The 16,325-nt window shown below is 49.4% G+C and overlaps 1 protein-coding gene across 2 annotated transcripts; it reads left to right on the forward strand.

The window, feature by feature from the left end:
- Positions 1-45: 45 nt before the first annotated feature.
- Positions 46-14,322, forward strand: JMJD6 (jumonji domain containing 6, arginine demethylase and lysine hydroxylase). Of its 2 annotated transcripts, XM_039716272.1 has the most exons (8): positions 46-463; positions 1,197-1,585; positions 4,421-4,707; positions 5,977-6,112; positions 6,230-6,368; positions 7,008-7,135; positions 7,876-7,955; positions 8,697-14,322. In XM_039716272.1, the coding sequence occupies exons 1-8, from the start codon at positions 335-337 to the stop codon at positions 8,738-8,740; spliced, it is 1,332 nt and encodes a 443-aa protein (XP_039572206.1). In that variant the 5' UTR covers positions 46-334; the 3' UTR covers positions 8,741-14,322. The 2 variants fall into 2 exon arrangements, with proteins under 2 accessions (XP_039572206.1, XP_039572207.1); XM_039716273.1 differs by lacking the exon at positions 7,876-7,955 and having other exon boundaries at positions 54-463.
- The last annotated feature ends 2,003 nt before the right edge of the window (positions 14,323-16,325 follow it).

A 16,325-nucleotide genomic window follows, 5' to 3' on the forward strand; every position in this document is an offset into this window, starting at 1 on the left:
GGCGGTGCGGTCCCGCGGCGGGCGCGGAGCTCCGCGGCCAAGGGCGCCCGCGCTGCCTCCGTGCCGCCCGCGCTGCCCTTCCTCAACATGGCGGCGCGGGGGCGCCGCTTCCCCAGCCTCCGCCAATCAGCGCCGAGGCGTGGCGGAAGCAGGGGCAGAGCCGGCCAATGGGAGTGCGGCGGGGGCGGGGCCGCGGCGACAGCGGCGGCACGGGGTGAAATTTCTGGAAGGTGCGGCCGGAGCGGGGCCGGGACCGGGATCACGGTCGGGATCGGAACTGGAATCCGGGCCGGGCCGGGGGCCGCGGGCGGTGACGGCCCCCAGCGCCGCCGCCATGAACCACAAGAGCAAGAAGCGGATCCGTGAGGCGAAGCGCAGCGCCCGGCCCGAGCTGAAGGACTCGCTGGACTGGACCCGGCACAACTACTGCGAGACGTTCCCCCTGAGCCCCGGCGCCTGCAAGGTGCGTGGGCTGAGGGGAGGAGGAGTGAAAGGCTGGGAATGGGGGATGGAGGGGGGGAAATGAGGAATGGAGAATGGAGCGGGGGAAATGGGGAATGGAGAGGGGGAAATGGGGATGGAGAGGGGGAAATGAGGAATGGAGAATGGAGCGGGGGAAATGGGGAATGGAGAGGGGCGCGACTGAGCAAGTCCTGCGGGGAACGAGGAAGAGCCCTGGGGGCACGGCTGGGGCCTGGGGGGCCCTGAGGGTTCGGGGACGGAGGGGGCGACTGAGGGGATTGGGAGGTGAAGGGGGAGCTGCGGGATGTCTGATGGGAAGCGGGAATGGCCCTTTTTTTTATCCTCACCAGCTGCAGGAGAGCTCTGGTGGGGACAGGACTTTCTTCCCTCCACGTGGCGAGGCGTGTGGGAAGGTCGGGGCCCGCCGGGGTGGAACGGGAGCGCTTCCCGGTGTCCCGAGGGAGGGAATCGCAGCGAGGGATGTGCCAGCCCAAAGGGCAGGGCGGCCTCTCCGCCCGCGGAGCTGTGCCAAGGGCTCCGGGTGTCACTGAGTGTGCAGGGAGCAAAAACGGGGCTGCAGCCTCGGGGAGCTTAAAATAACACCGAGGCAGCTCCACAGCCGCGTGCTGTGCGGAGCAAAGGATGTAATGTGTGAAGGAAGCACCCCCACAAGCAAGCACAGCCCTGTCAGTCTGTCCTCATGCCTGTCCTGCCCTCCTCCCTCGGTTTCACAGGATAACGTGGAGAGGGCAGACGCACTCCAGCTGACAGTGGAGGAGTTTGTTGAGCGTTATGAGAAGCCTTACAAGCCCGTGGTGCTGCTGAACGCCCAGGTGGGCTGGTCTGCCCAGGAGAAGTGGACGCTGGAGCGGCTGAAACGCAAGTACAGGAACCAGAAGTTCAAGTGTGGGGAGGACAATGATGGCTACTCTGTGAAGATGAAGATGAAATATTACATCGAGTACATGGAAACCACGCGTGATGACAGCCCCCTGTACATCTTTGACAGCAGCTATGGGGAGCATCCCAAGCGAAGGAAACTCCTGGAGGACTACAAGGTCCCCAAATTCTTCACTGATGATCTCTTTCAGTATGCAGGGGAGAAGCGAAGGCCACCCTACAGGTAGAGTGACAGCAAGACAAAACTGGGTATTTTCCAGTTATTCCTAAATACCTGGGATGGTCTCATGTAAAAAAGGGGATATTTTTGCATCATCTCTGAAATGAGTGTACATCTGTAATCCTGTGGGAAAGAAGAGCAGATTTATATAATAATTTTTTCTCCTGGCACCAGTGTTGCTACAGGTTTATTGTTCAGGTTTTTTTTTATTCTGTTAAGTCAGTTTACATCACTTCTAAGTTACATAGTTACTGAGAGCTGTAAAGATCATTTTCTTGCTCTGTGTGCCTTCTTGTGTTCAGATTTTAAATACCTCGGGAACAGCTCCTGGGTTTTGCACCAGTGGCTTATGTACAGTGTGGAATTTTGTTTAATTATGAGTCACTCCTTTTAAGGTAAAGATCTTAAGATAGATTAGGATCTAAAATGGGCACCAGTTCTTAGCTCCCCTTCAGATGGTTTTGGGAGAGAACAATATTTCATATCTGTGTAGTCTTTTCAACTCTTTATTTTTGCTTCAGCTTGGAAGAGGGTGAAATGCCATTTCATTCATATATTCAACTGCAACAACCTTGTATTTCGACTTCTAGATAAAAAGCCATTTTTATCTATGTTACTATGACACTTCATAGCACTGTGAGCTCAAATTGAACCCTCCCAAGTAATTAAAGTCTTTACAGTGACATTATAATTGTCAGACAATGCCTGTTGCTCTTTGAGTGACATGAGGCTGTGATGTGGTTTATTTAAATCAAATTGAGCAAGAGCTCATCAGTAATGGCACTTTCCTCTGCACCCTCATGTGTCTGTAGTCCAGTTGTGCTTTTGCAGGAGTGAAGCAAGAGCCTGATTCCATTTGAGATCACTGAAGGAGGTGTTTTTACAGTGCTTTCCAGAATTCTCTTCTAAGAGCATCCAACACTGTGGTCAAACACAAAACCACACCCGGTGTAGTAGAAATTAAATACATTTAATGACCTCGAGATCATTTACCCGAGTTAGAGGTGAATGAGAGTCTGGTTGTGACTCATTTATTTTGCTGTCTGTGTCCCCCACACCCTCCCCACCTACAGGCACATGCTGAGCTCCTTGCTCATGATCTTGGTATCCAATTTCTTGTGTTTTGTTCTGGAAAATTAGTATTTTTCAGGTTGTTGAGGTTTTTTGAGAGCTGACTGATGCACGAGAGCACAGTGATGTCTCCTGGAGTCAGAGGGTTCATCTAGGTACAGAAATGACTGTGCAGTAAATTTAGAGTATAATTGAAAATCTGATAAGTGGTGCTAATTGTATGAGGAGGATACAACCTCTACAGGTTGATCTCTGGATTGAGAGGTGTATGATAGTGTGTAGACCTTAAAAGAACAATTGGTTTAGCACATTTTTATTGGCATTGTTCCTCTTTAAAATAAAGACAGTGATTTCTGGAAGCCATTTACTGAAGCAGCTATTTTAATTTGAGGAAGGTGGCTGGGGTTTGCTTTCAGGTTGGATTTAGGAGCTGTGAAGTTTTTAATGGTAAATTTGATGTCTTGGGGCAAACTCTGTTTTGTTCGTTATAAATTAAGTATTTGGAGGAAGGTGCTGGTAAATGACAGTGTTGCTAAATAAGGGTTTTAAAACCTGTGTGTGTAGATTCAGGTTATTGTCAGAAAAAGGGTTTTGAGCAGGGCATCTGTCTGTGCCAGACAGAGCTTCGTGTGTATAATTTCTTCTGATTTCTTAACAAAAGCCTTGACTGTTCTACCTGTAGTGCAGTCAGCTTTCTAAGCATAATATAAATCTAAAGAGTGAATTTGCAATAGAAATGACAAACACCTGCTTATTTACAGCTCCTTTGTGAAGCAGGAAGAAATCAGCTTGATGATCAGACTTTACTGTCCTACAGTTGATGCCAGCAAATGATCCTTCAAAACCAGTTTGATTTACACCTGTACTGGAAAGGGGAGATGGAGAACTTGCTGTATTTTCTGAACCTTTGCATTCCTCTTGCTGGGCATCACCCTCCTGCCACTACACCATGAAGGGATTGTGTTGGTGCTTTAGTGTCTGCACTCTCTTGCTGCCAGTTAAACAATTTTTGTCATTTTTTCCTCTTGGTGCTTGCTATGAAGTCACCTCACACTGCTTTTTCTGGTGTGGTTGCTCTTACTGCTCTGTTCCAGGGAAAATGAGCAGCTAAAGGTGCTGCTGCAGTTAAACATGTACAGTAGATAAAGTTCTCCACTGGGAGAAATAAACCTTGTAAATGGGCAGGGGGAATATAAACCTCAAATCCTGAGTGGGCACTGGAGAATAAGCTCCATGTAGTTAAGTGTTGGAATGAAAAGCCCCTTGTGAATGAACAGAAGGCAAAGAGAGAGGCCAGGGTTGTGTAACTTGCTCTGTTCCTTGTTGTTGCCTTTTGTTCCTCATTGTTCTGCAGTTCTGATGTGTTTGAGCAGCAAATTCTAGAAAATCATAGGAGAATCTCCCTGCCTAGGAAGAATCCCAGCACGGGCAGTTGGGACTTAATCATGCTCATAAACTTTGAAATCATGATTTTATTGAAGAACTGTTTTAAACAAAATACAGCTATGACACATCAAAAGTCATCTTCACTTACTTATCCCACAGTCATTCCTGTCCCAATTCATACAGGATTTTAGGTTAACCTCCTGTTAAATTCTTTTGCTGCAGTGTGAACTTAGCCAAATCAGGAATGTAAATGAAGGAACTGTAGTTACTTTAATTTCTAACTGAATGTGCAATGAGTGCTCTAATTGTCAGTCTAACATGAAGAAAGGGAGCTACCTGCCTGCTCTGTGACTACAGCACTTTTCTTCCCCCCTCATGCAGATGGTTTGTGATGGGCCCACCTCGTTCTGGAACAGGAATTCACATTGACCCCTTGGGAACCAGTGCATGGAATGCCTTAGTGCAGGGACATAAGCGTTGGTGCCTGTTCCCAACCAGCACCCCCAGAGAGCTGATCAAAGTGACACGGGAAGAGGGGGGCAACCAGCAGGACGAGGCCATCACCTGGTTCAATGTCATCTACCCTCGGACACAGCTTCCCACCTGGCCCCCCGAGTTCAAACCCCTGGAAGTCTTACAGAAACCAGGAGAGACAGTCTTTGTGCCAGGTATGTGCAGATTTCTCCAGGGAGGAAATCTGGGAGGAAAAAAAAAGCATATTTGTAACATTCCATTTGTAACATTTCAGCTTTCTTATATGGCCCGTTTCTTACAAAACAAACTGAGCTCATTTTGAGACTACTCAGTTACATCCTGAATGTCACAAAATGTGTATGACCTGTGGGTAGAATTGCATGTGATACAGATGGCAAAACAAGTGGGATTTAAATTGCAGCATCACAGGAATGTAATCTGAACTAAACTGCAGTAGTAGAAAGCTGTCAGGGCATAAAATAATGGCATAAAATAATGGCATACAATAATAGAGGTGTTTGAGCCCCAGTAACTCTTAGACAAAAATGTTTTAGTTTTTACATGCTGGAGCAAATTTATGGCTGAATTTTGCATGTGAATGTTTCTTAGCTGTGGGAAATGAACTACTTTAAAGGCACTGACACCTTCCACCCACCTCTCTGTGCTTATGCTTCATCTTGCATTTGAAATCAAAAGCTAAATAAAGCTGTGCTGAAGATGCCCTTCCCTCTGAGTGGCTGCACACTGTGTGCCCATTGTAAGTGGGGGTGAGGTGAGTTCAGTACCAGATTCTAACCTCTGAACCTTGCATCATTTATGTGCAGCACAGCCCATAGTTTCTGTCCACATTGCTTGTCTCTAATATCCAGCTGACTTGGTGTGTGTGAAGGGTGCCTTGTGATTGTCTTGGCACTTATTAGTGACTCCTGAGTGTACCTTCTGTTAAGAGTTTGTAGCTGTCGGGTTCCATTAAACTGTTCCCTCAGTCTTTTCTGAGCCTCTAAGTGGGTTGTAAGAACTCCACTATTTTTATCCCATGTGGAAAAACAATTTTGCATCTATGTTTAAATGAAAGGTTAGTCTGTAGTCATAAGAACTTTGCAAAATCAGCGTGGAGAGTGCTCTGCAGCTGAACAGAAAGGGCTCTGTGCACTCTGGGTTACAATGGCTGCTGCTGTTAAATAAACTGTCAGCAGCCAGCCTGGTGCTGTCAGGTCACATCTTCAGTCCTGGGTGTGAGCTGGGTAATTTGGGCAGAGCACGGAGCTGCCTTCTGTAACAAGAACCTGTCAGGCACTGGGGTGAAAGCTGAAATAAGGCAGGAAAGGTGATGTGTTGGAAAACACTCCGGGGTTTGGGTGATAAGTCCAGTTCCACCTGCACTGTGGGAAAGGTGTTCTTGGCTGTTCTTGAGCTTGCTCTCTGCCATGCAGCCACCAATGGTCACTGCTGTTGTGTTTTAGGTGGCTGGTGGCATGTAGTCCTCAATCTTGACACGACTATTGCCATCACACAAAACTTTGCCAGCTGTACCAACTTCCCAGTGGTGTGGCACAAGACAGTAAGAGGGAGACCTAAACTGTCACGGAAATGGTACAGGTAAGAGATTCAGTAGCTTTCTTTGTATATTCTCCATAGAAAACAAGACCTAAAAATATTCATTAATGTGCAGTGTTACAATTCAAAGGCTAACCCTGAAATTTCAACTGTATTTAGGATCCTAAAGCAGGAGCATCCTGAACTGGCAGCCTTGGCTGATTCAGTTGACCTGCAGGAATCTACTGGTATTGCTTCTGACAGTTCTAGTGATTCTTCCAGTTCATCAAGTTCCAGCTCCTCCGACTCTGATTCAGAGGTAATGCTTTTTACTGCAATAGGTGATCCATATTCTGCATTTACATTGTTTTTCCATACCTGATCATGTGCCTTCATCCTGATATTCATGCCATATGGAATAAATTAATGGGAAGCAGCTAAACCAATCTACATGGTGGAGGAGCCTGTGATCTTAGCAGGTTCTGTTTGCTGAAGCCTCTCTGCATTGCTAAATGCATTCAATCTGTTTGATCCATGTCTATATTATATATGAATCTGTCACTCATTTAGCTTGTGGAAAATAGCTGCAAAGTGAATGTTCTAAAAATTGGGGGAGGGGGAAGAAATCCAAAACAGGTCAGTTATGGCACGGGACTCTTGCAACACCTAAATCCTTCAGAAGCCAAAGTCTTCTCTTGGAAGACGAGGTCCTTCTAGGGATCAAAAGAAGCACATTCATTGTTGTTCCTCAAGTTGCTTTAGCCAGTGATGAAATCCAAAACTGTTTCTGTTGCTGACTTTTCTATGCCTGATTTAAAATTTCCTTGATGTGTCTAGCCTAAAACAGCAGGTTGTTTGAGCTCAGGGTTGCTGAGCTCAAAGAACTGGTGGGGAATTGCACAGCACAGACAGCTGTTGAGGTTCCTCTGAACTGTGCTTTCACCTTTCCACGCTGCAGTGTGACTCTGGCTCTGAGACAGAGGGGATGATGCACCGCAGGAAGAAGCGGAGGACGTGCGGCATGGTGGGCAACGGGGACACCACCTCCCAGGACGACTGCGTGAGCAAAGAGCGCAGCTCCTCCAGGTGACCCGGGCAAAGCTGGCACACTTCAGACAGGGCATTCCTCAGGAGAGGGGCATGGAGAGCAAGGGACATAAAGCAGTTGGCCAGTGGTATCTTCCCTCTGTGAATGATTTCAGTTGTTCCAAACAGAAAACTAAGATTATTGATGTCTCTTTTAAAATCGGGGGTTTTATTTAATAAACAGACTTATTACTTTTCCTAGTTGTCTCTTTTAATAGATGAAAGGATTTGATTTTTATCTTTGTTTAATGAGAGAGGTGGGATGTTTAAACTGCTCTTCAGAGAGCACAAATGAATAGTGAACAGTTAAAGATGAAAAATGATCAGGCAGCACTCAGATTTCAATGTCTTGTTCAAACAGAAAACCTTCAAGTAGTTGTATGGTTTCTCTTGCTGCTGCCTGGACTATTTCAATTTGTTCACTGCTTTATCTGTTAAAGGCAAAATTCATCCTAAATTCCAAATGTCTGTGTTTACATTTTAAATAAATAAATAAATACATACATAAATATTAATCAAGTTTCAGTCAGTGTGGAAGGAGGCAACATTAATATTGCAAAATCAAGGATAGATATGCTTAGGGTAAAATTGCTGAGGAAAGCAATTCTCTGGACAGGCCAGGTTAAAAAGAGTGGAACGCTGGGAATTTGTAGGGAAGAACTTAAACATTCTTTGCTAAATGAAGCATTTTTCTCATATAGCAGAGGCTTGCCAAAAATTCTTAAGCAAATTCCTTGCAGCTTGGTTAACCAGTGCTGCTGGATTGGCTGCCTGCCTGCCTTAGAGTGCTGGCCAGCTCCTGAGCTCTTGGATGCTCCAGGTTTGGCATGGATGCAAGTGCTGTGGTGGCTTAGTGTGTGGCTTGCTAAAGAAGGTGTGCAGCAGTAATTGACCTGAGGAAGTCCATATTCCAGCATGATTCCTGCCTGGCTCCCTAGTGTGGGGACTGCCTGGAGGCCTGTGTGCTCCTGTAGATTGCTCTCTTGTTTCCAGCAGTTGCTCATAACTGAATACAATTGAATTACAAGTACAGAGCATCATTAAAGGTTGGGGAGAGCTGTACTGACTGCTTATTTTGCCCTGGGGGTTTCCACAGTTTGCTTGTTATGACATTGTCAAATCCCATTTTGGCAGCCAGTGTGACTTCAGGCAGGGAATGAGCAGCAGGAAGGAGCAAACATTTAATGCAGTGCCTGGTTTAAAAAGAAAGCTGTAAAAATGCAGATCATGATGCAGATCTGTTTTTCTGAAAAACCTGTGCACTTTTTAATTATTTGCCATTCAGATATTGAAATGAATACCCTAAATATTGAAAATTAGCACCTTGCTTTCTGGGTTTCACTGTTCTGCCTCCCATATGTTGATTGTTTCACTCTGTGAGGGTGGGTGGGCGTTCTCTTCCAGCTGTGTGATGGTTTAATTGCTAGAAATGCTTCCAAACATGAAATCCTAACCCTGCTTGTACAATGCTGGAGGAAGAATAAGGCTGAGATTAATCTGCATGCTGGGATCTTGTGCCCTGATACAAGGGGGAATGCTTAAAGGTACCTTTTTTTGACAGGATTAGGGAATCTTGTGGAGGCCGCAGCTACCCCTGAGGGATAACACCACCTACCCAGAGGCAGCTGCTGATGGAAGCTCTGTTAGCAGCCAGCCAGCTCTGTTCTACTCCCTTCTGCTTCTATTTCTCACACTCCTTAAGTTTTTGTTACTCTTCCTCAATCCAGACATCTTCGTTCCGTGCTGTCCAAGGTTGGTTCCCTGAAGGGAACTGTAGGAAACTGCATCCTTTGTGCAATGCTTTGTCCCCTCTGCACCCCGGGTGAGTGCACCCCAACCCAGCTGTGGGGAAGGACATGCCAAGTATTTCATGGCTCACAGAACTGGCAAGGAAGGCAACGGTCAGTTTTTAAAGAACTCTTTTTAAAACCAGCAGGTAAATGTAAAGACCTGCCTTGCTTTGACGCTGTCGTATGTTTACATGTTGTCCTGTACACTTGAGGAAAGGAGCACCAGCCCTTTTGGCCTATTGGAATGACTGGTGGGTCTCACTCCACAATTTTGGGAAGAACAAGGAGGAAATGAGCTTCTGCAAGAGCTGAGCTGTGGAAAAATGAGTCCTTGGATCTTACCCTGCTGCAGGAGAGCATTGCTGTCAGGGCTGGCACTCCAAGTGTGTGTCTCATAAAATCCTGGAATACGGGCACCTGGAAAGAACCCATCAGGATCACTGAGTTCAACCCTGGCCCTGCACAGAAACCAAAACCCCACCCTGTGCCCAAGAGCATTGTTCAAACACTTCATGAGCTCAGACAGGCTGTGCTGTGACCATTGCCCTGGGGAGCCTGTTCAGTGCCCAGCCACCCTTGGGGTGAAAAACATTTTTGTGATATCCAACCTAAACCTGCCCTCACTCAGCTCCAGGTGTTTCCTTGAGCCCTGTCACTGGTCACAAGAGTGAAGAGATTGGTACCTGCCCCTCTGCTGTCCTTCGTGAGGATGCTGAAGACAAAAATGAGGTCTGACCTCAGTTTCCTCCAGGCTGAACAGACCTGGTGACCTCATCCTCGTGCAGCTTCCCCTCCAGACCCTTCACCATCCTCATGGCCTCCTTTGGACGCTCTCCAAATGTCTGTTAGGTGTTGTGGTTCCCAAAACTGCCCCCAGCACTAAAGGTGAGGCTGCCCCAGTGCAGAGCAGAGCAGGACACTCCCCTGCCTTTCTTGGCTGGCGGTGCTGGGACTGGTGCCCCCAGGACATGGTTTGCCCTCTGGGCTCCAGGGCACTGCTGGCTCAGATCCAGTTTGCCACCAACCCCCAGGTCCCTTTCCACAGCTCTGCTCTCCAGCCTCTCATTCCCCAGTCTGTCCACACCACCAGGAGTGCCCAGACCCCAGTGCAGAATCCAGCCCTTGTTAAACTCCACATGGTTGGTGATTGCCCATCTCTCATTTGTTGAGGCCTCTCTACCCTTGAGGGAGTTGACAGCTCCTCCCAATTTAGTGTTTTTGGCAAACTGAATATTCCTTCCAGTCCCGTGTCCAAGTCATTAATGAGGATGTTGAAGAGCACAGGGATGAAGACAGAACCCTGCAGAACTCCACCAGTGACCAGTGCCAGCCTGGTGTCACCCCAGTCACTGTCACCCTTTGTGTCCAGCTGTGAGCCAGCTGCTCACCCTTCATGTGACATGATTTTAACCAGCTGTGGGCTGGACAGTCTGTCCAGAAGGTCACTGGGAGAGACAATATCCAAAGTTTTGCTGAAGTCCAAAAGGAAACATCTGCTGCCTTTCCTAGATCAATGAGGGGGGTCTCGCTGTCACAGAAGGAGAGCAGGGTCAACAAGCAGGACTTTCCCTTGGTGAAGCTGTGCTGCCTGTGACTGGTGCCTGCATTGTCCTCCAGGTGTTTTTCAGTACTTTCCAGAATAATCTCTTCCATGATTTGGCTGGGCACTGGAGTGAGACTGACAGGCCTGTGATTTCCAGGGTTCTCCTCCTTGATGTTGAAAACTGGGACATTGGCCAGCTTCCAGTCATCTGGAACCCCTCTGGATTCCCAAAACTGCTCAAAAATCATTGAGGGGTTTTGCAATGACATCAGCAGCATCTTGAGGATCCTCAGATGAATGCCATGAGGCCCTGTGGCCCTGTTGTAGGCATCCATGTGGAGCAGCAGATCCTCCTGCTTTGGGGTCAGCTTGGACATTCCCACAGTCACAGCTCCAGCTCAAGGCACTGAGATCCTCTTGGTCCATCAGCTGTGATGAAGACAGGCAAAGAAGCATTAAAAACCTCTGCCATGTCCATGTCTCTGTTTGTGAGGAGACCATCCTCGTCCTGGAATGGGCCAGTGTTATTTCTAATTTGCTTTTTGCCATTAATATATTTGAAAAACCTATTTTTTATTTCCCTCACAGTTCTGGCCAGTTTCATCTGCAGCTGAGCTTTGGCCACATGAATTTTCTCCTTACAGTGGCAGCAGCATTTCTGTATCCTTCCCATGTCACCTGACCTTGCTTCCACTGGGCAAACACCTTCCTTTGCCATCTTGTTTCCAAGAGAAGATCCCTGTTCAGCCAAGGAAGGGGAGGTGCTGTGAATGCCCCAAGCACTGCAGCAGCTTCAGCAGAGGTGACCTCCAACCTGAAGCATCTTCTGTGGGCTGAGTCTGCGTGCTCCATGCACACACCTGAGGTGCAGCACCTGAACCAGAGCAGTCCCTCCAGTCTGGCAGGGTGACAGTAACAAAGCTGCCCCTGCACCTTGGGATGGAAGCTCAGTGGAGCAGGAGAATCCTGGAATTTCTTACACAGGGAAAAGCATTTGCCAGTACTTCCAATCCTTCAGGTGTGTTGTTTGGCCCAAGGCAGCTGCTGACAAAGTCTGACTCTGGCAGGATCACATGTGCTGGGCTTGGAACACCAAACACTTCTGGGGCTGTGGGCTCGCTCAGGCCAGTGCAGTTCACAGCCCCAAATGGCTTTTCTTTGAGGTTATGTGTTCAGACCTTTCTGAAAGTTGCAGTGCCAATTTTAAAGGACTGAGGGAGGGGGACATGTTGGTGTTTTATGCTTTTTAAAAATGCAATGTGTTGTTTAAGTCTGTGTAGATGCATTTGTATTATGCCAGGTCAAGCTCTCGTCCCCAAGGGATCTTTTGGAGCTGCTGGTTTGTTATATTAGCAGGGGCTTGTGCTGGTGGTGTCTCTGTGTGGCTGAAGGTGCTGCCAGGAAATCGGAATTTCCCATGGGCTGCTTCAGTGGGTCTCTTCTGAGCCCTAGGAAGTGGGCACAGAACTCACTTCAGCCATTCTTTGGGAGAGGAAACTTGACAGCAGAACTGCTGTGTATGTAATAAACACACAGCAATGCCCAGGCACCGATGAAAGAGCAAATTAAAGAGAGATTAAAGCCTCAACTGTGATTTTCTTAAACGTGTTGGGTTTGGTGGAACCTGGATTGTTGCTTTTCTGTGCTCTCTGATCCATTTTTAACCTTGTCTGTTCCTTATTTAAACACTCCTGGGCCATATCCTTTTGTACAAAGGAATCCTAAATGTGTTTGTGGGGATCTCTGTTTTTGAGTCTTTTGTGCCAGTAAGAGCAGGGTGGTGGTGGGGAGATGGAGAGAGGGAAGGTTTATTGACACATTCTTTAGCTGTCCAGACTCCCAAATTTCCTGTGATAGGCAGCCAGGCATAAGCAAGCACACTTACTCTGTAGCCACTGCAGATTCTTCAGCAAGATCACTTTTAACAAATCCTCCAACTTCTCCAACTCCTGGCATTTCTGGCCAAGGCTGAACAGCCTGGGAGCCTGCACAGTCTGTGTGTGTCCTCTCAGAGATGTCTGCAGCTTTTGGAATCATATGGGGCCTGGAGGGGTGAATGCTCACAAGGCTCAGCTCTGTCAGGGTGAGGGGAGTCCTGGGAGAGCTGTCCCTTCCTCTCTGGTGGCTGGGCAGCACCTCAGTGAGATGCAGCTGCATTTGGCACATGGTTCAGTTTGCACAGTCTAAAATGTGATGTGAAAGCCTGATTGCTGTGCTGGGAAAGCCACAGCTCTGCCTCTAGAAGCAGCGTGGGAAGATGCAGAGTGCAGAGCATTCCTCCCTGCCTGTGAACTCTTCCATAATGTGAAATAAAGCAGTTCCAGGGGAAGCCTGTGTTGGTGTGACACCCTCACAGCAAAGCAGCGTGTTCACAACAGACAGCAGACATCATGACACCAGCAACCCTCTCCTGCCTGCCCCACAGGGCATTTCCTGCTGTGAAACAGTGTCTGCAGGCTTACCTGGGAATCAGGACTCTGGGATCTCCAGTTCTTCCACTTCTGGCTTTTGCCTGAGCCACTTTGGTGAGTTTTTGAGCAGTGAGGAAAACCCCTGCCTTGCAGGGCTGTGAGGCTGAGGTGCAATTGCTGTGTAAGATGCTTTGAAGCCATCCCACAAAACATGTTCCATTCATCCGGAGCAACCTGAGACTTCTGAGCCTGGTGGGAGCTTTTTGTAGCAGAAAACATTGGGGATGTTGTTCAACACTGCTGGCCACGTGGTGTTCTGTGATGGCCCTTCCAGAATTGCTGTGTGGTACAGAAATTGTAGCAGAACAAAACTTCTGTTTTCACCAGGGTTGAGCTGTTGTGTTCCGTGGCCTGCTCTAAACAGGATCTGGTTTTAAATAGGACTGGATGCAATTTTCTCATCAGGGAGTCAGCTCCTCTGGCCGTAGAGGAATGGGGGGAGCTGGTGCTTCCCAGGCCCTCACTTCAGCCTGGGTGAGGGTGGAACAGTTAAAAACTGTGCTCCCTTTGTGCCTCACTCCATGCTTGGAATCTGCCTGGGGAGAGTGGGCTCTGTGCTCTCATTTCTCCAGGCTTGTGCTTCTTGGGACATCCTTGTGTTTTGTTCCAACCCTGCTGCTTTGTTCTCCAGAGCCCTGGATGCAGCTGGCCCACACCCCGTGGAGCCCTCGTTTCCTTGAGCCCCAGGGCAGCAGCACAGCTCTGCCTCACTTCTCTGGGGCTCCCTGCTCCCCAGGGATGGCAGAGGGCCTCAGCCTCGGGCTGGCTGTCACTGTCACAGTCCTGCCTGCCCTGGGACAGGTGATGGGATTTGGGAGCTCTGCCTGTGCTTTGGAGCCTGGTGACAGCCACAGGCAGGCAGAGCTCAGGAGGAAACGATCCAGCACTCCATCAGAGCCACAAACTGGGCAGGAGGCACCAGTGCCAGCAGCTGCTCCCTGCACAAGTGCTGTGGGGAGCAGGTGACACCAGGAGCCTCTGGCAGAGCTCCCTCCCCTTTCAGCCTGGTGTGTGCTGGCTTCAGCTTCTCTTCTCAGTTACATCAAACCTCTCCAAATGCTTCAAGGAAAGACAGCAGCCTCTTTCATAGTTAACCTCCCCTCTCCTCCCTGAGTCCCCAGCCACTGTGGGCTGGAAGTGAGACTGAATCCAGGCTGGAATGCCTCTGTGGGCACTTTGTAACTGGGAGGATTTTGGCATCCCCCTTGCAGAGGGGGGAAGGAAAGTGTTACCCATTTGTGTGACAGTCCCACTGTCAGCTCCAAGCCCTGCCACTGCCCTTAGCTGCTTTTATCACCCATCCAGCAGAGCTGGGATACTTGTCTTGTTCGGATGATTGTGGTTTTGCTTTTTATTTTAAATAAAATCAATTATTTTGCATTATCTTGTCACTTTCTTTCATACTGCGATCTGAAAAAACCTTAGAGGTGTGCACCTCTGTCCCCCAAAGTGCTAAACGTGCTGGGAGCAGCTCTGGGGATGCTTGAGGCTTTGCCCATCTGTGCTGGGCTGTGGTTTGGAAGCTGCTGGAGGTGAGTTTTGTTGGTAGCTTTGTTACCAGACTGTCCCACCTGCTCTTTGGCCCTGCCCTGGCCTCTCCAGGCTGTCACAAGAGGTTTCTGTGTTGTGTTTCTGGTGCCACCTCACACTGCCAAGAGGGGGTTTCATCTTCCAGATCCTGTGCTGCTTTGGGATGGCCACCATGGTGACCAGAGGGATGGAGCACTTCTCCCATGAGGAAAGGCTGAGAGAAATGGGATTGTTCAGCCTGGAGAAGCCTCCAGGGTGATCTATTGTAGCCTCCTGCTCCCTGGAGGGAACCTACAAGAAAGAGAGAGAGACATTTTACAAGGGCCTGGGGTGACAGGACAAGGGGCAATGGCTTCAAGCTGACAGGGAGTAGGTTTAGCTTGGATATTAGGATGAAATTCTTCCCTGTGAGGGTGGTGGGGCCTTGGCACAGGTTGCCCAGAGAAGCTGTGGCTTCCTCATTCCTGGAAATGTCCTGGAAAGGTCAGGGTGGAGCAGCCTGGGATCATGGAAGGTGTCTCTGCCCATGGCAGGGCTGGTACAAAATGAGCTTTAAGGTCCCTTCCAACCCAACCCATTCTGTGATTCCCTGGTTCTAAATAAGCCCCACAGTGCAGAGAGGTTCTGTGGAAGGGCTGCACCCCAAGCAGAGGGGTTTGGGGCAGAGCTGCCTCAAGGAGCTGGGCTGTGAGGGGGAACAAGGACTGGGAAGATGGGGCAACTTCTACATTTTGTCAGTGAGTGTTGTTGAAACCAGTAACTGTGGGTAAACAAGCTGGAACAGAGTGGGACAGCAGCCCTGAGGCTTTTGAAATATTTATAGCAATATACTGTAAAATGAAACACCTCAAAGAGTAAAGGGCTTTGTGGCAGCAGACAGGCAGTTCACTCATTTCCACATAAACCTCTGTCCTCCCCTTCCCAGCCACTGCTGGAAACATTCTTCTTCTTTAGTGTCACCTGTAAAGCTTTTTTTTTTCTTCTTTCCAGTTGCCCTTCAGCAGCTCTCCCCAAGCCCAGCTCACCTCCCCTGCTCCATGCACAATTAGCAAATGAGCCCCTCCTCTCCTTGTGGGTGATCTGGGTGTGTCCATGCCTGGCATTTAACATTTAACAATTCCAGAAAATGCTGCGACTTAATGGTGGCTAAAAACTGTGTACAGCCCCTGTAGAAATGCTTTTATAATTGATCTCTCGGGGTCTGTCCCCAGCCATCCCCGGCTCTCTCAGGCACTGTCCCGGGGCTCTCGGGCACTGTCCCCAGCCATCCCGGGGCTCTCGGGCACTGTCCCGGGGCTCTCGGGCACTGTCCCCAGCCATCCCGGGGCTCTCGGGCACTGTCCCCAGGCCATCCCCGGCTCTCTCGGGCACTGTCCCGGGGCTCTCGGGCACTGTCCCCTGCCCGTCCCGGGGCTCTCGGGCACTGTCCCCAGCCATCCCGGGGCTCTCGGGCACTGTCCCCAGCCATCCCGGCTCTCCGGGCGCTGCAGGGCTGTTCTCCTCCCGAGAGAGGGCAGCGCGCTCCAGCCGCTGCCGCTGCCCCGCTCCGGGCTCAGCCCAAGCCTGGCCCGGGGGTGCCGTGCCCAGGGACCCCTGCCCGAGCCCCCAGTGCCAGCAGACCCCGAGTTTGTCTGCGGGCAGGCCCGGGCGGAGGTGCCTGGCTGGGAGCCTGCCTGGCTGAGCCGAGTGTGAATCCATCCCCTCCCACAGCGGGAATGATGAAGCTGGAGGCATCAATCACGCTTTGGAAGTTGATAGAGGAACCCCAGGGATACCTCAGTGCCTCCCGGCAGGAGCTCTGGCCAGGGACCAGGCCGAGTTTATTCCATCAGTTCCCTCATGGAGGGGACAGGCCA

Source organism: Passer montanus, unplaced genomic scaffold, assembly GCF_014805655.1.
Source record: "Passer montanus isolate IOZ18808 unplaced genomic scaffold, ASM1480565v1 scaffold35, whole genome shotgun sequence".
In the NCBI taxonomy this organism is placed as follows: domain Eukaryota; kingdom Metazoa; phylum Chordata; class Aves; order Passeriformes; family Passeridae; genus Passer; species Passer montanus.